This window comes from Heteronotia binoei, chromosome 10 (assembly GCF_032191835.1).
Source record: "Heteronotia binoei isolate CCM8104 ecotype False Entrance Well chromosome 10, APGP_CSIRO_Hbin_v1, whole genome shotgun sequence".
NCBI lineage: Eukaryota > Metazoa > Chordata > Lepidosauria > Squamata > Gekkonidae > Heteronotia > Heteronotia binoei.
Window position 1 is genome coordinate 95995207 of NC_083232.1, and position 25911 is coordinate 96021117.

Consider the following 25911-nt stretch of genomic DNA (forward strand, 5'->3'; position numbering starts at 1 on the left):
ACTGCTCCCAAGCGGTGCAATCACTTTTACATCTCTCACCAGGTCTTGGCATTACTTTGGACCAAATCCAGGATCGCCCCACCCCTGGTAGGTTCTGTGACGATCTGCTCCATAGCACAGTCATTGAGAGCGTCTAGAAACTTAATCACTTTCTCTCAACCAGAACACATATTGACCCAATCAATCTGCGGGCAGTTAAATCACCTATTATGACAGTTTTTACGTTTAGCCGCTATCTTTAATCCTTCCATCATATTATAATCATCCTCTCTCTTTTGATTTGGTGGGCGATAACCAACTCCCATAGTTAAATTTTCTTTTGGGCCCCTTATTTCAACCCAAAGCATTTCTAGAAGGGAATCTAATTCTCTGACCTCAGCCTTACTGGACTGTATACCCTCTCTGACATACAGAGCCACCCCACCTCCAACCCTTCCCTTCCTACCCTTCTGATATAACATATATCCAGGAATCACCGTGTCCCACTGATTCTCCTCATTCTACCAAGTTTCTGAAATTCCCACAATGTCTATGTTTTCCCCCAACACTAAACATTCCAACTCCCCAATTTTACTTTGAACACTTCTAGCATTTGTATACAAACATCTATAATTTCCCAGGCAAGTTAGGCCCGCAACCTTCCTCCTGCTGCCTCGAGACTTTGGCAGACAGTCCATACTGTTTGTCACCATCTCAGCGGACAACTCTGATCCACTACCCGGTAGAAAAGCAATAGCTAACCCTTCATCTCTTTGAGGACACAGCATTGCTTAGGTGACAGAGCTAGGGGGGGGGATGACAAAGAATCCAAGAACGCTACCTTCTCTCCTGGCCTCCGGATCAGTTCCGTGAGTGAGTCCGTCGAGGCAAAGATGGCTCCCGGCTCGCCCTTTTCACCCTACAAAAGCCACAGAATAATCCGCTGGATGTCTGCATAAAAGAAACCTCATGTACTATCCATCCCTTGCATAAGAAGCATTTGAAAAAAAATTTTCCAGTTCAATTCCTTTTATTCAATACAACAACATAACAACATATAAACATAAATAACAACAAATACACTAATGACAAGAAATACAACAATGAAACCACCCCACACACCTCATAAACACTCTCCCAATCACACAAGGAGTGTTAGGGGTTTGTCAATTCAGGTTTCTATTAATCCAAAATGAGTCCTTTACTTTTCACCCATTTATACATAGGATCCCATGCCTCTTTACATTTTTGTAAGTTACCATCATGCAATCCTGTGGACAATATATCTAATTCCGCAGCTTCTAATAATTTAGAAGCATTTGAAATTTCAAGTACATTCAGACTGAAAGCAGTTTCCATTATTTTACCTTATTACATTAGAGGAAGACCAAAAACCTGTTGGGTGTCAGGGCTAATCTGGAACCGTCCTCCCTGCCTTTGGTCCAAATACACGAAACCAGGCATGACCCTGCACAGGGCCGGCCCTGCTACTAGGCAAACTAGGTGACTGCCTAGGGTGCTGGCCTTCTGGGGTGCCAAATTGCCCCCATGTGACATTATCAGTGTGTGTGGGGGGGGGGAGCCAGAAGTTAGCCTTGCCCAGGGGTGGCCAAACTGTGGCTCAGGAGCCACATGTGGCTCTTTCACATATATTGTGTGGCTCTTGAAGCCCCCGCTGCCCCATCAGCTAACTCGCAAAAAGGCATTTCTCTCTTTAAATCACTTCTCCAAGCCAAGCCAACCAGTGACTTGGAGAATGCATTTAAAGTTGTTTTCTTTCCACCTCTCCCTCCCTCCCCATCTTCCTTCCTCCCTGCTCTCAAACGTCTGATGTTCATGTCTTGCGGCTCTCAGACATCTGACGTTGATTCTGTGTGGCTCTGACATTAAGTAAGTTTGGCCACACCTGGCCTTACCTTTGGTGCCAGACGGTTTGGGGCCAGCCCTGACCCTGGGAATCAGCATGGAGAGCTCCCAAGCATCCCTTTGTCTAAATAGCAGGTCTTCAGGGCCCCAATTCAGTCTTGGGGACTGTGGTGTGTGTGGTGGCGGAGGAGGGAGGGTTTCGTTCTCCCCCCTGTGCCATTTTTCTAAGCTTGGAAGACCCCGATAGAGCTGCCGCTCACTTCATTGGGGCTGCGTGATGTCCCCTGGGAGGCAAACGGCAGATCTGCATGGCTGTTTCAGGCTAAGAAAACGGCACTTAGGGAAAGGGAAACATTCTCCCATCATCCCACTGCACTCCATGGCCCCAATTTGAATCTGAGTCTTGCGCACCTGCTGTCTTCCGGACATGCAATGCCCTGCACCAGATCTCTTTCGGCTCTCACTCCCCAGGGTCAAGCTTGTGGGGAGAAGAGGATATTTTATTAGTCTGCAGCAGAATCACAAAGGCACAGTGTTTGGATCTCTCCAGGGGTTTTTTTTGTAGCAGGAACTACATATGAGGCCACACACCCCTGATGTAGCCAGTCCTCCTGGAACTTACAGTAGGCCCTGTACAAAGAGCCCTGGAATGAACATATGAACATATGAAGCTGCCTTATACTGAATCAGACCTTTGGCCCATCAAAGTCAGTATTGTCTTCTCAGACTGGCAGCGGCTCTCCAGGGTCTCCAGCTGAGGTTTTTCACACCCTATTTGCCTGGACCCTTTTTTGGAGATGCCAGGGTTTGAACCTGGGACCTTCTGCTTCCCAAGCAGATGCTCTACCACTGAGCCACCATCCCTGGAAGATCTTGGAGGATTGGCTACATCAGGGGTGTGTGGCCTAATATGCAAAGGCGTTCCTGCTACCAAAAGAAGCCCCGGTTCTCTCCTCTCCACCCATGTCAACAGTACCACAAGCAAGCACTCCACAGAAGCTATCCACTTTTATGTTACAAATGTAGACAATTTTTAGCTGAATATCTCCAACACATTTACTAAAAGGAAATGCTATTTACTAAAAGGAAAGCTCTAACCTACTTTTTAGAAGATGTTAATCCCCACATTACTACATGTGTTGCGAATTTCTTAGTGGAAGCCTATAAAATTAAATCTAGGCATACTACTGTATTTTAATTGCTGGGTGTCTACTCGCGGTTAGTATTATTGGCTGCCATTTTAATTGATTGCTTTATGTATTGTTCTTACTATACCTCAGGCCTTTGTACCTACTTTTGATTGTGAATCATTATTGCTTTTATGCCAATAAAGGTCTGAACTGAAGTTCCCTCTAAAAAAACAACAACCAAGATTCACCAATAATTTGGGATTTATGTGCTATTAAAACAAAAAAAGGAAGAAGGGCAAGGCTGACGGTCAAGCCAGCTTTTGATTTGCTGATCTGCCAGTCTGTCTTTCCAGCTGCAAAGCTGGACCGATTTCGCACTAGGCTTGTTCCAGGTGGAGAGCCCTGTTGCTCCCGGCGCTTTTCTCGGTTTTCCCACAAGCTACCCCGGAGCTGCAAGTTGGCGGGCCAATTTTCCGCAGCAAGCGAGATCCTCTTACAAGCAGTTTCTACTTCCTGCGGAAAAGCAGCACACCAACTCGCAGCTCTGGGGCAGCTTGTGCGGAAATGGAGAGAAGTGCTGGGAGCAAAAGGGCTCTCCACCCGGAACAAACCTAGTGCAAAACTGGTGACGGTCTGTCCTCTTACAGAGAGAAGATAGGCGGGATGATCTCCCCTGTGGCTGTTCTTGCTTTCATTAGCAGAGCGAGATAAGGTCTCTCATTCGATTTTGTCCCTTCCAGTCCCCAGGTGTCCATCGATGGCTGACAGCACTCTAGCTTGGAAATCCATCTTAAGACTACGACAGCCAAAAGTTGAAGCTAAGGTGAAACTTACTTCCATTCTCCACTGGTTGAGACTAAGGCGAAATCCACAGGGTCTTATGGTTTTATTTTAAAAAGATGGATTTTATTCGTCCCGGGCAAAAGGGGTCCTTCAGAATCTCCAATCTATTGGAGCGACAGAAGACAATGTCCTCCGACTCGACAGCTCTCGCGCCTTGATTCAACAAAGGAAGCGCGATATTGAGAGGCAGGAAGATAACACCAAAGTGCCTCATTCTTTAATTCCAGAGAACCGCAAGGACTTAACTACACCGGCTGCATATCTCTCATTACTGGTGGTACCCAAACACAGACGAGCCTACGCATTGGCAAGATGTCAGGCTCTTCCTTCTGCAGTCCTTGATGGAAAATATAAAAAGATTCCCTTGGATCAAAGACTATGTATCTGTGGATTTAGTTGAGCATATCCTACTGCCTGGTCCTTTTAGATGAAGATGTCAGGGATTGAACCTGGGACTTTCTGCATGCCAAGGAGATGTCCTGCCCCTGGGTCACAGCCCCTTCCCTTGCACCTTGATATCTCCTGCTGAGCCATAGTGGACATGTGCCAGGGAGTCAAGATTTGCAGCCTGCAGAGATATTTTTTTAAACTTAATTTTTGGACGTCCAAAGGCCTAATTTGGATGGGGACAAAAAAGGAGAGTGTCAGAGCAGAGCAAGGCTGCTTTTCATCGGCACACAGTTTGTTCCGGGGAGTCTCCACACTCACAGGACCCCTGCTCGGCCCCTCTCCTCCCCCTTTGGGCTTCTTGTGTGGCTTCCATAAACAAATGTCTTTCAAGGGAGGTGAAGGGACCTGTGAAGAGCCTGCGGCTGTCTGCGATAAGAACGGCTGCAACATTACAAAGGCTGACAAAACAGGAATTGATGAGACCCTTCTCTTGGAGTGGGAGACATAAAACCTCTGATCAAAGAAGCCTGGAGGCTCTGCTCCCGCCTCGGCCAAGATAACAGGCACGTTTCCAGCAGCAAGTTGCGCACTGCTCCTGATTTAGCCAGAAGTTTTAACTAGACACACGTGTGCATTTTATATATGCACGGGTTACTTGTTAAGTGTTGCGTCCATCTAGCTAGTCCTTGTCCTGCCACTGCTGTAGACAGGGCTTTTTTTTTTTTTGTAGCAAGAGCTCCTTTGCATATTACGCCATGCCCCTCTGTTGTAGCCAATTCTCCTGGAGCTTACAGTAGGCCCTGTACTATAAGAGCCCTGTAAGCTCTTGGAGGATTGGCTGCATCAGGGGTGTGTGGCCAAATACGCAAAGGAGTTCCTGCTACACCCAGGGAGGCAGAGGAGGTTGCACTTGGAGGAGGCAATGGCAGCAGAACTTCACTCGCCTGGATCCCAACTAGGCTTGCCAGGTCCCTTGGATTAGCTGGCAGGGGATGGGGCTTACCTTTCCCAGAGTGAGGAGAGAGAAACAGGAAATAAATACAACATGCCTACTTTGCACAGAGGTGATGTAGGCACTCGGGGGCGATTCTCTGGTTTTTGGGCAAAACTCTATGGTTTGAAGCTAAAAGCCAAAGTGTCGCTCCCCAACATCACCACCGTGCCTATGTCGTTTCTAAGTAGGGTTGCCAAGTTTCCGGGCTGGGCGAGGGTTCGCCCACCCTGGAGGTTCCCAACCTGCCGCTCCACATTGGGCTGGCGAGGAGATCCTCCCCCAATGTCGCCGGCATGATGACATCACTCAGAAGACATCACACTGGCGACATCACACACCAGCTGCTCTAGAGCATCCGGGAAAACTCTATGGTTTTCCTGGATGCTCTAGCAATTTGGGAGGAAAACTCTATGGTACCATAGAGTTTTTCCCTCCCAATTTGCTAGAGCATCCAGGAAAACCATAGTTTCCCCAGACAGTCCTAGATCAGCCGGTGTGTGATGTCGCCGGCACAATGACATCAATTCTGAATGACGTCATCGCGCCGCAGATGTGAAGTGCACACAAAAACCGTCCCCCACGACCTCCAGAAGTAGGCAACCCTACTTCAAAAGTAAGCAACCCAAGTGATGTAGGTACATCACATTTATTTCCTGCTTCATGCCTCTTTGGGGTGGTGGTGATTGTTGGGTGTTTGTTGTGGCTGATCGTTGGGTGTTGCTATATATGTTATACTATAATGTGCAGAACACAACTCTCAGGTGGGAAACACATGGCAACTCACTGTAGTGTTATACTGCTGTTAACCTTCAGCATTATGGGTCCAGTAACCTTTAATTGTGCAAACTGGGAAATGAACTTTTTAGCTTACCTCCTAAAGTAATATGCAGTCAAAAGAAAGCATGCAGATCAACTACATTTATGGAAAAGAACTATACATTTAAAAATTGCAAATACGGAACTGAATTCTCTTAAGGCAAAACTTTACTGGAACCCTATACTCCTAGAATAAAGGGTATTACCTTTTTATTTTTAAAATATAGTTGTGTTCTGCAGATTCCAGCGTAATATATATAGCAATATTATAAGTATTATAAGTACAATCAACTATAAAAAGAAAAAAAAGAAACACATATCTAAAAACAAAAATGTTGCTTCACCTTATTCTATGTATCATAAATATGAACAAAGTAGGAGTCAAGGGCACCAGGTCTGATGAAATGTGCTTGGAGCACACAGAAGCTTACGTTCTCAATAAAACTTTGTTGGTCTTAAAAGGTACACTTGACTCCTACTTTGTTCTACCGCTTCAGACGAACACGGCTGCCCACCTGGATCTATAAATATGAACAACTCAAGAAGAGCTGAAGAAATCACATGAGTGGGCAAGAATAGGGATTTCTCCCACCAATTAAAATAAGAAACATTTTCAGAAAATGGTGCCTCTGTCTCAAACAACAGCCCCCCCCCCCTGAGCTGGTCCCCATAGGAAATAACGGAGTGCCCAGCAGACCTTTCCCTCCCCCCCCGCATTCTCATGACCTTGAAGTGGGGGGAGGGCCTCCACACTGGAGGATCCACTGTCCCCACCTGTGAATTGGCAACCCTGGTTGGGGTGGCACATGACTGCTGGTTGGAGGCAGAACTGTAGGCCGTAGGGTTGTCAACATTCCGACGAGGCCTGGAGATCTCCCAGCATTACGGCTGATCTCCAGACTACAGAGATTAGTTTCCCTGGAGAAAACTTGCGAGGCTGGGACTCTATGGCATTGTGCCCCACTGAGGTCCCTCCCCTCCTTGAAACCCCTCCCTTCCCAGGCTCTACACCCCGATCTCCAGGAATCACCTAACCTGGAGTCAGCTACCGTAGCAGACAGTCCAAGCTAGGCCCCTTGTGTAAACAGCCCAGGACACTCCTGGGGAGATCAGGTGGCCCAGAGAGCCAGCCCCAGCTCTCCGCCTGCTCTCAGGCTCTTTTGCGCTCCCCCCAGTCTGGGTAGCCCATTGCTGAGAAAAGGGCCACCAGATTACCTCCTCTTCTGGTTGCAAAATAGAGAAAATGTTAACCAGCAAGATCCTAATAACTGCTTCACATTTCAAAACAGGACTGTCAGCGACTTCTTATCTGCTGTTTTCTTCTTACCTGCTTTCCTTTCTCTCCTGGTAGCCCAGGTAGTCCAAAGTCACCTTTTGGTCCCTTCGGGCCCTAGAAGAAGATGTATAAGCCTTTGTATAAGCAGGAGGAATATTACGCAGCTTCTGAAGTCGCTAAATTAGACAGGAAAGCCACAGACCTGTACACAGAACTGGGGTGCTACTACATCCTTATATAGTGTGCGACCGATTTCACACTAGGGCTTGTTTCGGGCAGAGAGCCCTTTTGCCCCCGGGGCTTCTCTCCATTTTCGCATAAGCTGCCGCAGAGCTGCTTAGCTGGCATGCCACTTTTCCCGCAGCAAGCAGAGACTGCTTGTCAGAGGATCTCGTGGAAAAGCGGCGCACCCACCCGCAGCTCCGGGACAACTTGTGCAAAAACGGGGAGCAGCCCCGGGAGCAAGAGGGCTCTTCACCCAGAACAAGCCTAGTGCGAAATCGGTCTGAGAAAGAGGTGTGAGGTTGGTAGGGCTTAAAATTCAGCAAGGGTGGATGGAAGGAGGGATACGGGAGTGTCCATATTTTGTCCCGCAAATTCACGTTTTAATCAGTTTTTCTCCTGGACTGGAGCCAAGATGCGGAAGAACCCTGCAAAGGGTGGGAAACAGCTTTAAAAAGTGGTTCAATCCTCTCGTCTTGCATGCCCATGCTGTGCTTTAAGCCTCCAGGCTGGGTCTGGCAGTATCCCATGTCCCAAGCCGCTCAAATTCAGAGCTATATTATATTTCTTGGTCAAACGCCTTGCTCATTTAACATCCTCATTACAACTACGATCAGCACTAAGCGAGAGTTTGCTTCTTTGGCTGCTTCTCTTACACAGAAGCCCTGTAAATCAAGATGTCAAGAACAGTGGCAGACATCACTGTGAGAGGCAGACCACAGAAATGCACTTTTGAGATAAAGCAGCCAATCAGAGCAGGGCTCTCCATCAGTCAATAGTTTTTTACGTTTTTAGTTGGATTCAATTCTGAAGGTTGATAGACGTCAGGTTTGGAGGGCTAAGAGGGAAGGGTTAGTCTGACAGGAGTGGGAATCTGAGAGGGATACCAGACCATTGGTTAAGCTTTCCTACCTGAGAGTACTAGGATATTACAGGAAGCCAACAGGGTTTGGCTCGGCCTGCAGTGTATCTTACAGTGCAATCCTAAAACAAAGTTACCCTCTCCTCAGTACACTGCAGTTAATCAGCTGAGAAGGATGTAACTCTGCTTAGGATTGTTCTGCTAGCCACAGTAGAGTACTGTGTTGAACTGTTACAAACATCCCTGAAAATGTGTTTTCCTGAGGTAAAATCTAACAACTCACAACTCCTGTTTAAATGTTAACAGTTGTGGTTCTTTGTCCGAAATAAACCTTGTTCTCTTTCACTTGAAAAAGCATACTATCTCATCCCTGTCAGTTCAAGGTCTCATTTATGTCAGATCTGGCCCTCATAACAAATGAGTTTGACACCCCTGAGTAGGTCATTTCTATGCTGCCTCTTTTGAGTCCCTACATGAGGCGACTTACCAATAAAACCATCTAACAGTATATTTTTTTCTTTAAGAAATCATTAAATTGAGGGGAACAGAACTTAACGAGAGGAACAAAACAATTTGATGTGGGGAAGGCTAACATTTGTTTGTTCCTTGAGACGTAAGTGACATCCCAAACAAAGTTCTCTCCCATTCTAATCAAAGCCTCCTTATTTTTATGGCCTTTGAGAACCCCTCAGGCAGAATATAAATTAAGCAGCACAGCATATGCTAAACACTCATGGGAGCAGAGACAGATTGACAATTTCAAAAACAAAACACAGGGCTTACAGGAAATCCTGGCAGGCCGGGCTTACCGTCTGGACCCTGTGAAATGCAACAACAGCAAAAAAAGAAAATGAAGATATTTCACTCAGGGATGCTCCATTTGTACCACCATTCACCCACATACTGTAAACAGCCCTCCCAATCCCCCTCAAGTCCTTTTTTTTTTTTTAAAATGTTCAAAATCGCCTGGATTTGAATTGTAAATGCATTGCACCCAGTTAGTCCTGGAATACATTTTCATGGCTACCTCCTTCTCTCCCCATACATTTTTCTGCCCCACAAGGAGAAAAATATTAACTTACAAAATAGAAGAAGAAGACTGCAGATTTATACCCCGCCCTTCTCTCTGAATCAGAGACTCAGAGCGGCTTACAATCTCCCATGTCTTTCCCCCCCACAACAGACACCCTGTGAGGTGGGTGAGGCTGAGAGGGCTCTCACAGCAGCTGCCCTTTCAAGGACAACCTCTGCCAGAGCTCTGGCTGACCCAAGGCCATTCCAGCAGGTGCAAGTGGAGGAGTGGGGAATCAAACCCGGTTCTCCCAGATAAGAGTCCGCATACAACCACTACATCAAACTGGCTCTCTTCAGTTAGAGCGGAGGTCTCCACAGCCAGGAAGCTTCTTTGCTGGCCTTCTGTACTTCCCAAAAATGTGCAGCTCAACAGCTTTCAAGGCTTTCATCAATTTTATTTTCAATGGGCTAAGAGAGCATTTGGGATGGGGTCGTAGATTAGGAACTGGAAATGAAATGGACCCAGGCGTTCTTAACTGCTCATGTGCACTGCTTGGGAAATACAGAATGAAAAAGGAAAGGAAAAAAAGAAAGGCTCGTGGCTGTGGAGAACATGGGAGGAGAAATGCTGCCAGCTACCCGATGATTACTGAGTGCAGGCCTTGAATTCAGCAGCTCACAGGAACACAGCTCCTGAACCTTTCTGAGGGTTCCCCCTCCTCCTCCCCACCTACCTTGTCCATTGAATAGTAGGTGCAGCTGCATAACAATCCCTGGATTAGGACAGCGGGCAGCCAGCCAGCCCCCAGGGGCTTTGCCACGCCCCCAGCAACCCTTATTCACCCCTGGAGAAGCCCATGCCACCCCTTCTCCACTTCTTATGCGATTTTGGGAGGTGGGTGGCTTGCTGGCCCTTTGACTGGGGTGGGGTGGCCAAGGAGAGCCCCAGCTGAGTGAAGCCTGCTTGGGCTGGCTGGATCTCTAGTCAGCCCAAGCAGGCCTCGCTGGCCCGGGACTCACCTTTTTTGAGTCAGGTTGCTTTTGGCTGGTGGGGTGGCAGCATATGCTAATGAGTTATGCTAATGAGCTTCACCACCTATTTTTCTACAAAATGACCTCTGAATGAGTGTATCCCATGTGATGTTGTTTCCTAGTTTTGATGAAGAGAGATCGAGTAAGTGCTCCGCTCTTGGCTATGGAATCAGGCTATCCAGCAAGACAGTTAGCTGTCCTTTTTCTTACTAGGGAGTATATATATATCACTAAAAAAGCTGCTATCTTTTCCACTGTAGATGCTGAGAGTAGATTCTGGATGCTGACAAGAACCCTGTTAATCAAGATGGGTAACTGTTTTTGTCCGTCTGTAGCAAGAGTCCAGCAGCACTTTGAAGACTAACAAAATTGGGGGGCAAACTCACACTTTGCCACAGCTTCTGTTAAGCAAGAAGGAGTGGGACCCCAGACAGGTACAATGCTATAGAAACTCACACTTTGCCGCAGCTTCTGTTAAGCAAGAAGGCATGGGACCCCAGACAGGTACAATGCTATAGACTCCATCCTCCAAATCAGACATTTCCTCCTGGGGAACCACTGTTGCCAATCTCCAGGTGAGGGCTGGAGATCACTCAGAATTACAACTGCTCTCCAGATGGCAGAAATCAGCTCCCCGGGAAGGGGGGAGTGTTCCCTTGGGTTGTTGGGAAGACAGCAAAGGTGGGAGGGCACTTGCCCAGAGCCTCTTTCTAGAGCCCACTGTATTTTTCTTCACAACGGGCTTTATTCCTAGTAAATGCTGTATTTTGTTTCAACGATTATATTGCTGAAAGGTCTGTTGACCACATCATAACCTTTGTTCTTGACTGACGAATGCCGCCAACTGGTCAGGCATAAAACCCGCAGGGCCACTGTGCAGGGGGCCTTTAAGACGATCAAAAGAAAGCCTTGACCTGCTGTTTAAAAAAATCCAAGCTTTGCAAAAAAAATAAATAAAAGTCAGTTCCAAGGTCAATCTCATGGTTTTATCTACACTCTTTCTTTTACCGCGGTTCAGCAGAGCAGGTGACCTTTGGACAACTCCTGTGTGTGACCATCCATCCATTCTCAACTGCACTTGCCTGCTAGATGCAGAATCAGCCACCCTTCAGAAGCTGAAACAGCATCATGGAAACAGCTTTGCCATAGCCTCATCCAGCAGCACTAACACCAAAGGGGTATGGTCTTCATCATCCAATCACTGCTCCTGATAGCAGCCAGGCGAAGACTGAATACGACCAACCTGCGTGATTTGCGTCAGCCCATCTAACCTTACAGATGAAGCACGGGAAGAATCCTCCTAGGCAGCTCTCGCACATTTCTATCATCGTGACATCTCACCTCAGCCCTTCCATCTCAAGGAAGTCTAGGTTTGCTATGCAAAGAGCCAGTTTGGTGGTGAAGTGTGCAGACTCTTAACTGGGAGAACTGGGTTTGACTCCCCACTCCTCCACTTGCACCTTCTGGAACGACCGTGGGTCAGTCATAACTCTCTCAGAGCTGTCCTTGAAAGGACAGTTTCTGTGAGAGCTCTCTCAGCCCCACCTACCTCAAAGGGTGTGTGTTGCGGGGGGGCGGGAGACGGTAAAGGAGATGGTGAGCTGCTCTGAGATTCAGAGTATAGGCTGGGGCATAAAACCCAATATCCTTCCTTCCTTTTTTTCTTCTTCTCCTCCTCCTCTTTCTCCACCCCCCACTGGTGAATGTCTCTTGCCTTGGAAACCCCACCGGGGTCAATTGCAAGTTGACAGCACTTTCCACAACCTCCAAACTCTGGCAGAATCTGGCTTATCAAAAGAAATGGGTGAACATCCACAAAGAGTGCAGAAAAGGGGAACAAATCCTCAAAGCTGTTACAAACACTTCTCAAGAGAAAGAGGATAAGCCCAAGACAAATAGAGTCTGAGGATTCAAGTCCTGTCAGAAATACAGGGTTCGCTCCAGTTCAACGAAAGATTAAATCTTGAAAAATGTTTTGCCAAGTACTCCAGGAAGGCAGCAGCGAGGACCATTTCTGACACTCACAGTCGATTACTTGCAAAATGCTCCTGTTCCAGAGAGACACAGCGTCTCCAGAAAGCAGGCCAGCTATAAATTGCTATTTTGTACAAGTTGCGGGGGGAAAAAAGGATCAATTCAGTATGTTTCCTTTCACTCATGCAGTCACACTGGAACTCTTCCCAGCTGAGCATTTCTTATACCCTGGATCTTTGCACATTGCTTGTGTAAGTTTCAGTCGCATTGTGCCGGGCATCAACATTTAATCGGTGATTATCGTGCTCAATTTGAAACTTTCTTCATCAGGCACCGGACTGGAAAACTAAACGCATGGGGACACATTTCTTTGAATAACGTTTTGCACGTAAGGGAAAAGACGGCAACAGAAATCACAAGACTGCAGTTACTGCAAGGTAGAATGCATCCAGGAACCAAGGATGGGAACATATGCTGCTCATTTTATGTTCCCGGATCAGAGAAAAGGTCTTTGAGGCTACCAAGACTGAGGGACTGCAAGGTGAAACAATCCCCCGTGTTTCATGCAAAGGAATCTACTCACTGGAGGGCCAAGTCCTTGAAGTCCAGTGAGGTTAAAACTTCCATCTGAAGTATTGAGTGTCTGAAAAGGAATGATAAAGAACAGGAAGTGTTAGGCATTCGTTGTGTCAGGCTCCACTGGCGCTGGTTCTGAGGCCAGATCTGATCCCAGGGTCGCTATTTGTTGGGCAGTTGCCCCAAGACGAAGGCCCAGAACAGAACGGGGGGTGTGTGTGTCTTTTCACCCAGTTTCCCTACACTGCTCTGTCAAGTGCTACTTGGGGAATGGGCCTAGGCGCTTTCTCCATCGCTGCTCCCAGGCACACCCTTCCGGGCTGGTGCGTGGGAGTAGGCAAAGTAGGCAGTCGTCTAGGGAGCCCCCTCCCAGACCCATGACTCTGGCTCCTGACTGCTGTCACCTTGTCCTCTCGCATCACCAAGCTGCCCTCAACAAAGCGAATCCACCCCCCTCTCCCCAGCGCGACTTGGTCTCCCACCTCATCCTATCCCACCACCCTCTTTCCTGGTGTGGCCAGCAAACACTTATACTCACCATTTTTTTTATAACATATCACATTTGTTTAAAAAAAATTTAAAATTAAAAATCAGTAAATTAAAAATGTGAAAAGTTTCAAGTTTGGCGCTCTTCAGTTTCCCTATATTTTTTAATAATGGGGGGGGGGGAGGGCGTTAGTGGGTGATTCGCCTAGGGTGCCAGAAAGCCTAGCACCGGCCCTGACCAACCCTGGGCTCAGCCAATCCTCTCTCCCTAACCCAGTCCTGGAGACTGACAGGTCCCTGGACCAGTAAGAACATCAGAAGAGCCCTGCTGGATCAGAGCAATGATCCATCTAGGTCCAGCATCCTGTCTCACACAGTGGCTAACCAATGGATGCCTTGTCTTGGATTAGTGAGCTCCCTGGCCCTTTCCCTCTGAACTTCTTGAAAGAGCTGGCTGCCCCACCCTTCTCCACTAAGAATCCCCACCCTTCTCCACTAAGAATCTCAGTTCTAGGGTCCCCTTTGGACTGGGCTAGGTTGGCTTCTGTCACTCAGCATGCTGCTGAGAGCCATCTGGGCTCCCTCAAGCTGCTTTACTCCTGAGCAGACTCAGGCAAGGCCATGCCCTGCTGCAACGAAGATGGTGAGGGGTCTGGAGACCAAGTCCTATGAGGAAAGGTTAAAGGAGCTGGGGATGTTTAGCCTGGAGAGGAGGCGGCTGAGAAGTAATATGATCACCATCTTCAGGTACTTGAAGGGCTGTCATATAGAGGAGGGTGTGGAATTGTTTTCTGTGGCCCCGGAAGGTAGGACCAGAACCAATGGGTTGAAATTAAATCAAAAGAGTTTCCGGCTCAACATTAGGAAGAACTTCCTGATCGTTAAGAGCGATTCCTCAGTGGAATAGGCGTCCTTGGGAGGTGGTGGGCTCTCCTTTCTTGGAGGTTTTTAAACAGAGGCTAGATGGCAATCTGACAGCAGTGAAAGTCCTGTGAATTTGGAATAGGTATTTGTGGATTTCCAGCATTGTGCAGGGGGTTGGACTAGATGAACCTGGAGATCCCTTCCAACTCTATAATTCTATTCTATAACCCAGCAGATAACTTTTCCACACCCTCAGCCAGGCTTGCAGTCTTCTGGGGGTAAATGTGGTGGCAGTGGTGCCAACCCTGGACACATCGTTTTTCTGAAACACTGTTGTCTTTCAAGAAGTAAGGAAGATGTTGGATTTATATCCTGCCCTTCACTCTGAATCTCAGAGCGGTCACAATCTCCTTTACCTTCTCTCTCCTCCCCCCCCCCCCCACACACAACAGACACCCTGTGAGGTAAATGGGGCTGAGAGAGCTCTCACAGAAGCTGCCCTTCAAGGACAGAGTCTCAGAGCCGCTTACAATCTCCTTTACCTTTCCCTCCCCACAACAAACACCCTGTGAGGTGGGTGGGGCTGAGAGAGCTCTCCCAGAAGCTGCCCTTTCAAGGACAACTGTGTGAGAACTATGGCTGACCCAAGGCCATTCCAGCAGCTGCAAGTGCAGGAGTGGGGAATCAAACCTGGTTCTTCCAGATAAGAGTCTGCACACTTAACCATCACACCAAACTGGCTTTCACTGAATTGTCTGGACAAGGTGCAGTTCCCCACTTATTAAGGCAATGATGGAGAAAGGCCAAAGTGCAAGCACTCACTTTCATCTTTTCCCTCAAAACAGTATTGATTTTTCTCAAATCAGTCAAGTCACAGACTTGGAGGGGGGAGAAATGTAAGGCATTATTTTCTTAGAAAATGTTCCTTTACCAGGAAATTTGTGGCACAAAGGGACACTTAAGAAATGGGGGGAAATCTTATAGATGGGCATGAGAACAGTCAGGGCTTTTTTTTTTTTAGTAGGAATGCACAGGAACACAGTTCCGGCTGGCTTGGCATCTGGGTGTGCGGCCTAATATGCAAATAAGTTCCTGCTGGGCTTTTTCTACAAAAAAAGTCCTAAGAACAGTGATTCAATAGGGATAACACCCCCCACAATATATCTATTTAGAATATTTCCATTCACTAACAAAAATATACAACTAATATATACAATTAATGTACAATAATATAACGATAAAGGTAGTCCCCTGTGCAAACACCAGTCGTTTTTCGACTCTGGGGTGACGTTGCTTTCACAATGTTTACACGGCAGACTTTTTATAGGGTGGTTTGCCATCGCCTTCCCCAGTCATCTACACTTTCCCTCCAACAAGCTGGGTACTCATTTTACTGACCTCGGAAGGATGGAAGGCTGAGTCAACCTCAAGCCGGCTACCTGAACCAGCTTCCGCTGGGATCGAACTCAGGTCGTGAGCAGAGGGCTCCGACTGCAGTACTGCAGCTTTAACACTATGCACCACAGGGCTCTGTACAATAATATAGTTAGTTTATTCAAAACTTTTAATTGTTTTAAACTACCGTAATTGTAAAAACAATAATATACAATTAGTTTAAAACAATTAAAAGTTTTGAATAAAATTACATTCTTTGCCTTGCAGAAAGTGACACACAGCAAATATGAAATGCTCCATCAGGAACAAGATGGGGCCCTCTTCCCAAGATTATCTCTACTTTTCTTCCCCTTCAATGGCCCCACCACTTCTCCCCTTCTTTGCTTCTCTATCTCATGCGCACACATGCACATGCTCTGTCTCTCTCTCCAAGCTCTTGGTGCTCATGAAAGACAGTGGAAAGCATAACCATGAGGGGGAAGTTCTACTGACGGTGGCAGCTTATACTGGGTTAAGAAATTCCCTAGCAGGGGGTTGGGTACGTATGGAAAGCAAAAAAATTGTTTTTAAGATACAACCAGTTCCTGGTGAGCCTACACAAAAGTGGGCTGATGACCAAATGGGAGGTTGTGATACCGTTCACTTCAGGTATCAAAATGAACCTGCGGCAGTCATTTTGGGTTACCTAGGCAACTGCAGGCAAGAGTCTCTGCCAACTGGCATGGATGGCACAGAACTGACAACAGGCGTGAGGATCTCAGGAATGTGTGTTTTGAGGGTTTGGGGCAGGGTCTTCACCAAATTTGGAAGTAATTGTTTGATCCAGATTCCGCAACTGGCAAATGTCGGTGCTGAATCTAAAATAAATGCAGTTTCAGTGATGCAAAAGGGTAACGCTATACTTAGCCTTATCCAGGGCTTTTTTTTTTTTTCTAGCAGGAACTCCTTTGCATATTAGACCACACACCCCTGATGTAGCCAATCCCCCAAGAGCTTACAGGGCTCTTCGTACAGGGCCTCCTGTAAGCTCCAGGAGGATTGGCTGCATCAAGGAGGTGTGGCCTGATATGCAAAGGACTTCCTGCTACAAAAAAAGCCCTGGCCTTATCTAAGCTGATACTTACTCTTGGAATGGCTATAATGGGGCCAGGTGGCCCAGGTGGTCCTGGTAGTCCAATAACACTCGCCCCTGGTTCTCCTGGCTCACCCTGGGTCAAGAGAATAATGGTTTTACTTTTAAAAGGCTGTTTCTGTAACACTGACATCCAAACAAGTATCAAATTGCAGAAAATGTCATTTCCTCTTACCTTGGGCCCTGGGCCACCTTTTTCTCCTTTAGCTCCCTGAATTTAATGGAACAGCTAGTATTAGTTGCATAAGAGGAGGATAACGATTGCGACAATAATAGAAATAATAATACGGCTCACACATGTCAAAATCTTTTCCCTTAGAATGGTGCACTGGAAGTTTTCACAGCTAATTCTTTTCTACTGCGGACCAAAGTGATGGCCAGCACTGAAGCCACTGGGGCCATTTTAGAAGCATCGGTAGTTCGTTAAAAATTGCAGCAAGGCTCAATTGGAGTCCATGTGAGGTGCAGCGGCCCCAGGAACTTTCATTTCCCTCCTCCAGATCAGGGCCTTATGGAGATTTTCAAAGAACTCCAAATGCTTCTGTAACATGGCACATCAACAGTTCTCCCTCTAAGCTGTGGAGTCTTGTGAGCAAAAATTCAACTTTGTGAGCTCCTGGCATGAAAGCTGTAAGCTATTGCATCAATTAGCTTGCTCTGGGGCCATTTTCCCTGAGCAAAGACTAAAATGTATGAACCAGAGGCTAAAAAACTGTGAATTGGCTCACGCTAACTCAGCTGAGAGGGAACAATGGCCAGAGGATGGAGCCACACCTGGTGCCACTGGTTAGTTTGGCTCTGAGCGAGGCCCAGACCATGCAGCATCTAGAAAGGGCAGCGCCCCACCCTTGCATTGCCGGTGACTGGGCCCCAGCAACCCCTCATTCACTGGCTAACTTCATTCTGAGCAGCTGTTGGAAACAGTTCAATGGGACTTGATCTGCAGACATAACAAAGCCACCAATTCCTTTGCTTTAAAAATAAAGGGCGGAGGGGTTGCCCTGTTCGTCTTTGCCATGGTTGCTGCGAGTTAAAAGAAGAAGAAACCCTAACCAATGTTTGGAGTCAGTCTCCTCGGTACTGTAATTTAATCCGGAATATATCTAGCAGCGGGCTTTTGAAAAAGAAAATCTGGAACTATGAGGGCTATATGCGATGGTAACTTGCATGCCAAGCACCAGGGCTTTTTTTGTACCAGGAACTCCTTTGCATATTAGACCACACCCCCTTGATGTAGCCAATCCTCTGAGAGCTTACAGTCTTGGTACAAGACCGACTGTAAACTCCAGGAGGATTGGCTACAGCAGGGGGCGTGGCCTAATATGCAAAGGAGCTCTTGCTACAAAAAAAAAGCCCTGCCCAGCACATACAGTTACAACCACACTTCCCCATTCCCCTGTTGTGTGAATTGCTGCCCTTGCCCTACCTTGGGCATCTTCACACAACTAGTCAGGAAAGAGGTCTCTGTATTTTAGAATGACTTCTTTCTTCTTTGAAACTTTTGTAAAGCGTGTGTGAAGACTAACGCCAGAACCTGCAGAATCAAGGTTGAGTCCAGTGGCATCTTGAAGACAGGGAGTGCTTTTGGCAGGGAAGGGGGAGGGCAGGGTCCAGGGTGGTGGAAGAGCCCAAGACCTTTCACATGGCCATCAGCTGCTCTATGCAGCCGGTTACCTAAAACAAACTGTGTGACTTCAAATTTGGAATGTGTCAAATGTTCTTTTGGAACAGCACATTTTTTCCTGACACTCCGACCGATTTCATACGAGGCTTGTTCTGTGTGGAGAGCCCTTTTGCTCCCGGTGCTTCTCTTGGTTTTCACACAAGCTGCCCTGGAGCTGTGAGTTGGCGTGCTGCTTTTCCGCAGCAAGCGAGATCCTCTTACAAGCGGTTTCTGCTTGCCATGGAAAAGCAGCGCGGCAACTCACAGCTCCGGGGCAACTGGTGCGAAAATGGAGTGATGTGCCGGGGGCAAAAGGTCTCTCCACCCAGAACAAGCCACGAGTGCTAAATCAATCTCCATAGTTTGTGTCCAGCTGCACATTTTAAAAAGACCCTGATGTAAACTTTGTTATGAATTTTCTTGTCTTTCACCAAAATGCCTTGCTTCTTTAAGCTAAAATCTGAAATGCAGCCCCAGCTCTTCCCACTTTAACTCCTGTACGAAGAATGATAACAGCCGCATACGCACTGCATCTCCAGGACGCCCGGCGACACCAGGAAACCCCGGCTTTCCTTCTAGACCTTGTTCTCCCTGTTGACATAAAAAAGGAGGCATTCACTGCACAGCTCTTCCAGCTTCATTTCACAATGGCCACACTTCAGAGCCCTCTTTTATATGTCCCAAAGACATGCTATAGGCATCCCTGGGGCATGTCGGTTCTTGTGGAGCAGCATCTCCATTCCCTCCACCCAGAGCCTTTTTTTGTAGCAGGAGCTTCTTTGCATGTTAGGCCACAAACCCCTGATGTAGCCAATCCTCCTGGAGCTTACAGTAGGCCCTGTACAAAGAGTCCTGGAAGCTCTTGGAAGATTGGCCACATCAGGGGTGTGTGGCCTAATATGTAAAGAAGTTCCTGCTACAAAAAACAACAAACCCTGCCTCCATCTATCCTATTTCAGGGCCCCCCCCCTTTTTTTGAGCCTGCGGACAATTCTGGAATTCTGACACCAGGTGATGGATGCAGTGACAATATGGCTGCAGCAGGAGGTGGAGCTAACTGCAAAATGGCAGCCGCAGGGGGCAGACCCAAGCACTATATGTCAGGGAACAAAGTTACGCCCAGCTCTTCAAAATTTCCAGCAGAGGACCTATTTAAAAGGATGCCTTTTAATCTGCACAGCCAATCAGATTTCTAGCGGCCAATCAAAAGCTCTGCTAGGCAAAAGCCCCACTTGGCCCAGTCGATTTTCTAGAAACAGTCACTGGGCACCAGAAAAGGTGTTGGTGGGTACCATGGTGCCAAGGGGACCCCTGCTCTATTTTCTATAGTGGAGTGTTGAACTCCATAGGGATAAAAGCAAGCATGGAGAGTAGGGTTGCCAATCCCCAGGTGGGGGCAGGGGATCCCCTGGTTTGGAGGCTCTCCCCCTGCTTCAGGGTCATCAGAAAGTGGTGGGGAGAGGGAAATCTGCTGGGCACACCATTATTCCCTATGGAGACCAATTCCCATAGGGTATAATGGAGAATTGATCCATGGGTATCTGGGGCTCTGGGAGGACTGTGTTTTTGAGGTAGAGGCACCATATTTGCCACAGAGCATTCAGTGCCTCTCCCCAAATTACCCTCCAAGTTTAAAAGAGATTGGGCCAGGGGGTCCAGTTCTATGAGCCCCAAAAGAAGGTATCTCTATCCATTATTTCCTATGGAAAGAAGGCATTTAAAAAGGCGTGCAATCCCTTTAAATGTGATGGCCAGAACTCCCTTTGGAGTTCAGTTATGCTTGTCACAACCTTGCTCCTGGCTCCACCCCCAAAGTCTCCTGACTCCACCCCCAAAGTTCCCAGATATTTCTTGAATTGGACTTGGCAACCCTAATGGAGAGATTTTCAGGGGAGAGCAGTTGCCATGGGACCATTCAAATACTCTCTTCCCCCATCGCATCCTTTCTCTGCTGCAAAGTATCCATTTCTTTGCAATGAACCCTTGGGACTGTGTTACACCTGGCGTAAGAGCTGCCCAAGAAAAAGCATCAACAGAACATGGGAAATGCAAGTTAATACACAGCCTTGCAATTCATACAATTGATGAACAAAGAATAAGAAACTTGAACTGAAAATGCTGAAGCATAGGTACAGAAAATTATACTGGAAATAATGGCATAGAAAAGGTATGCAGCAGAATTCAAAACAGAAGGAGCAATATGAAGGTTGTCAATTTGAAGGTTGTACTTGAAGGGCTGTTCTATAGAGGACGGTGTGGAATTGTTTTCTGTGGCCCCAGAAGTTAGGAACAGAATCAATGGATTGAAATTAAATCAAAAGAGTTTCTGGCTCAACATTAGGAAGAACTTCCTGACAGTTAGAGCGATTCCTCAGTGGAACAGGCTCCCTCGGGAGGTGGTGGGCTCTCCTTCCTTGGAGGTTTTTAAACAGAGGCTAGATGGCCATCTGACAGCAATGAGGATCCCGTGAATTTAGGGGGAGGGATTTGTGAGTTTAGAGTGGTTCCTCAGTGGAACAGGCTTCCTCCTGGGGAGGTGGTGGGCTCTCCTTCCTTGGAGGTTTTTAAACAGAGGCTAGATAGCCATCTGGCAGCAATGATCCTATGACTTTAGGGGGAGGTGTTTGTGAGTTTCCTGTATTGTACAGGGGGTTGGACTAGATGACCCTGAAGGTCCCTTCCAACTCTTATGATTCTAGGATTCTACAGTGTGAAATGATTAGGCAAGAAAGAAAAACGCTGCAATAATCAAGACCACCAGCAAGTACAGAAAAAAGCGAGCCAAAGAAGTGTTCTTTTGAAATATTAAAAAGCTGAACTTGATAACGCTTCAGCTATCGCCGGAATGAATCCACACGGCTCTGGGATGTGAATCCAAATAAAAAGAAAATGATCAGCTGCAGGGGGGGGGGGTTGTGGGGGTCATCCCCCAAATTCATCTGGAGAGAGATTAAAAGCTGTGAAGAATGGAAGGCCATCCAAGAGGAAACAATTTCAAGCTACTGAAAAAAACGTGGGCAGGAGAGGTGGCGGAAAGATCAGGGGAGGGGGGAAAATTAAGCGTAAATAACTCACATAAAAGCGTTAATTGATATTATGAGAACCAATAAAAGACTCCAGTGGATAGAGAGCAAACTGAACGAGTCCTGCAAAAGCTCCCCTTGACAGCCACGGAGTCGGGAAAGCAGAAACAGTAAAACCACAAACCAGAGATAACTATGAAACAAAAGGGCTTATTACACAAGATGTGAAATGCAAGTCAGTTTGGGGGTTTCCTAGACACGATATGGGCAGGCATGTGGAACCAGCAGTGGGGCCAACAGCCCCGCTTCCTTCCAGCCACATTTTCTTGCTGTTGAAAGGAGCGCAAGATGGAAAGGAAGGAAAGCTGAAGCCCCTCCTGCCATTACACTAACAGACATATCTTGAAATCTAACAGACATACTTTGAACCTTGTTGGTCTTCTATGAATATATTGTAAAGACTGGGTTCCAGTGATAAGAAAGACGGATGAAACGTCTTGATATCTAGAACAGACGTCTTTGGAAGGGCTTCTTTTAGTTCTATGAACTAAATGCCGGAATATTGTTACTCCTTTGTGATTGGAAAGACTGTTTTTGAACTGTCTTCTGTGAATATCTTTTTGCTACATGCTCTTGTTTATCTGAAGTTCTATATGCAAGCTTAGGCAGAACACCACTGACCTCTACATTAAGCTGTCTGGTTGTTTAAAATTTATGGTGTCTCTTAGCCCACACTACATGCTCAGAGTTGATCTGCCCCCCACCAGCATTCCTGCTATGCTGTGCACGTGAGAGACCACCCATCAACACAGGAAGCCCCACTCAACAGCAGTCTGGAGCTGCGTAGGGTCTTGAACTGCCCATTGCCCGTTTCAATATTACAGCAGTTTATTCTGCACAGGATGTGAACTGCTCCACTCAGTCTGCATGCGTGTGCCGGGGGGGGGGGGGGGGGTTAGAGGGAACATTTCCCCCCTCCAACAATTTTTGAGGTGAGTCTAGGACAGAAGTGAAATGTGAGCGTGGCTGCAGAAACCCCAAACTGCCTTGCATTTCGTCTCCTGTAATGAGATCCTAAGGGCCAAACTGGCCATGCAATCGCAGTGTGAGAATAATTTTGAGAAGGACTTGGCTAGCCTTTATAGCATAAATCGGGAGTGGCCAAACTATGGCTTAGGAGTCACATGAGGCTCTTTCACACATATTACATGGCTCTCCAAGCGAAGCCAACTGGTGGCTTGGATAATGCATTTAAAGTTAAAGTTGCTTTCCTTCCACCTCTCTCTTCCCTCCCTCTCCCCCTTTCTTCCTCCCTCCCTCCAGAATCTGATGGTCATGTCTTGCAGCTCTCAAAAATCTGACATTCTATGTGGCTCTTACGTTAAACAAATTTGGCCACCCCTGGCATAAATCCATCCACAAAAGTAATCAAAGGGTGATAGAACTCAAAAAGAACTTGCAAAGGGCATATCCAATGCAACGAGAGCTTTGAACAGAGCATTTGCTGCATTCTGCCGTCACTCTTAACCACAGTTGAAGTTAACCATGGTTTGTGTCCATTATTCAGGGTTAGCAGAGACGACTGAATGTCAACTGAGTCTGTGCCGAACTCTATGGCTATCCCCTCTCCCTGCCAAGCACAATCCTTGGATGCCATCCTGAGCATCCTTGTGTTGCCCATCTCCTGGCGAAATTTACCAGCCCACTTGACATTCGCTGAGTACAAACTTGAACACGTGATGCAGCTGCCTTATAATGAATCCAACCAATGGCCCAGAAAGGCATGCAGAAGCTCTGCTCAGCATGCAGAAGGTCCCAAGTTCAGCCCCTGCCATCTCCAGTCAAAAGGATCAGGTAGAAGGTGATGTGAAATGCCAGTTTGAGTGGACAAGACTCACCTGGATAGACCAGTGGTCCGATTCAGTACAAGGCAGCTTCTTGCGTGTTGACATGTAACTTTCCTATCCTGTCCCAACACACCACTCACCTTGGTGTCTGACAACCACTCCCTTTTACCTGGCCAAAGCAGCTTTCGTCAGTGAATTCCCCACTGCTACTAGTGACAACGTTTTAGGAAGCTGGCTCATACAGAGATCCTCAGAGATTCAAACTGTGTGCAGCAGATGGAATTCCTAACAAAGCGCAGCGAAACACGCTCTGTTGTTTTCTAAATTACAGTAAGCAGAAGCTGTTCCGTGACAGAACCGCTCATTAATTACGAGGGTGTGATTAACTGCTGTATCTTCTAAGCACCACACTGGCATAACTCCAGTTAGTTAAAAGATAATTCAAGCGCTTCTAAAATGAGAGCGCCGCCGCTTACTTTTACCAAAGACCACATGTAAACATGAGCCATGCGTGATAGCTCACTCCCAGCAGTTCCCCCAGAGAAAGAAAACAGGGACTCTGTTTTATTAAACATGGGAAGAGTGAGGGGCCATCTGGTCAGAAGGACACCAAACAGTATGTTGGCAGTGACACAAGAGGCTTGGGGTTGCCAACTCTGGTGTTGGGAAATTCCTGGAGATTTAGATGAAGAACTTGGGTTTGAGGTGAGGGACATCAGTGTGTACAATGCTGTTGTGTCCATGCTCTGAAACAGCCATTTTCTCCAGAGAACTGATCTCTGCCGTCTGGCCCTGTGGTTGTTCTTGACAGAAAAGAAGTGACACCACAGGGGTGGTATCGTTCCAGCAGAAAGCCATTGAAAACCAAAGCGTGGAAAGAAATGGTAACCAGGGTCGGCACACAGGAGTAGACCACGTAGGCACCTGTCTAGGGTGCTACCCGGGCGCATGGGGGCAGGCGCCTCCCCCCGTCCCCACTGTGTGCTAAGTCTCTGCACAGACCTGGGCGGGGGCAGTGCACAGCATGTTCGCTTGCCTCAGAGGCATTCAGAGCAGCTCCAAATGCCTCTGAGCTGAGCAACTGTTTCTTGCACCCTGCCCAGCTCTCTGCCTCTCCCCCACAGCTTTGTCAAAGGGGCTTTTGAGAAGAAGCCCACAGGCCACAGTGGGGGGCAGTGGGTGGCAGGGAGGGTGCTTCGACTCTGAGTTAATTTGCAAGGGGGCCCCCAAGATTTTGACTGCCCAGGGGCCTCTACAAGGTTTAATCCAGCACTGGCCCAGTAAGCTCTGGGAGGATTGATTACATTAAGGGTGTGTGGCCTAATATGCAAAAGAGTTCCTGCTACAAAAAAACAACAACCCTGCTTTAGAGACACATCCTTAGCGGAACGTATAGGCTGTGGTCAGACGGAAAGGTTGGTGCAGTTTGGGTGCACCGCTAATTATTCCATCGCATTTTGTGATGGAGATTTTCCCTCAGAATCCCACCCTGATCCAGCCTCACTGTGAGCTTCTTTGGTGGTTGACGGTTTCAGATTAGCGCTGCATGTCAACCACAGAGTGCACAGACTAACATAAGAACATAAGAGAAGCCATGTTGGATCAAGCCAATGGCCCATTCATTCCAACACTCTGTGTCACACAGTGGCCAATATATACACACACACACACGCACACACACTGTGGCTAATAGCCACTGATGGACCTCTGCTCCATATTTTTATCTAACCCCCTCATGAAGGTGGCCATGCTTGTGGCCGCCACCACCTCCTGTGGCAGTGAATTCCACATGTTAATCACCCTTTGGGTGAAGAAGTACTTCCTTATATCCGTTTTAACCTGTCTGCTTGTCGTGCCTGCCCCTGCTGACTCAGAGCAGGTGCCTGCTGCTGACCCCGCCCCTGCTGTGCAGATGCCTTCAGCAACAGAGGACGTAAGTCCTGAAGGAGCCAGCCAGCAGCAGGGGCCACCTGAAACCAATCTGGCCACACCAGGTACTAGCTCATCTCCCCCAGACTCACCAACACCTGGGGCCCGCCTGCGCGAGAGGAGACGCCTGGAATTCAGGAACAGGCGTAGAGAGGCGCGCATGCGGGCTAGAAGAGATCTGAGCCCGGAGTTCTAACGAGCCAATTAGCCAGCAGTATATCTGGGATCCTGGCCTCAGGCCAAACTGTGCTGGCAACAAGCGAACACCCTTGGATGTGTCTGCGTCTCGCACCCCTTGCTTCGGAAAGAACCTGTGCATTCCTGACCCGGCCTGACCCATAGACTGGTATTCTGGACTCTGGCTTTGCTTATCGGACTGGCTTAGGTATCGTTTGATCTCGGCTTTGCTTCCCGGCTTCTGACTCTCGGCTCTGTTTCCCGGCTTCTGACTTTCGGCTCGGCTCCCCGGCTCCTGACTCTCGGCTTCCCTGACCAAGCTTCCGTCTCACCCTCCAGCCTGCCTGTTTACGTTATCAATCAACTGGACTGTTTTACGACCACTCCCTGTGCTTCGCCTGGGCTGTCTGCGAGAGGTCCT

At 47.6% G+C, this 25911-nt stretch overlaps 1 protein-coding gene across 1 annotated transcript in view; it reads right to left on the reverse strand.

The window, feature by feature from the left end:
* COL15A1 (collagen type XV alpha 1 chain) overlaps positions 1–25911 on the reverse strand; it is a 339567-nt gene that overhangs the window by 94520 nt on the left and 219136 nt on the right. Inside the window, exons 20-26 of the mRNA XM_060247740.1 lie at positions 19043–19105; positions 17027–17062; positions 16844–16927; positions 12982–13041; positions 9162–9197; positions 7346–7408; positions 821–898 (exon numbers count right to left, since the gene is read on the reverse strand). Coding sequence (XP_060103723.1) covers positions 821–898; positions 7346–7408; positions 9162–9197; positions 12982–13041; positions 16844–16927; positions 17027–17062; positions 19043–19105 — 420 coding nt within the window. The remainder of the gene's footprint in view (positions 1–820; positions 899–7345; positions 7409–9161; positions 9198–12981; positions 13042–16843; positions 16928–17026; positions 17063–19042; positions 19106–25911) is intronic.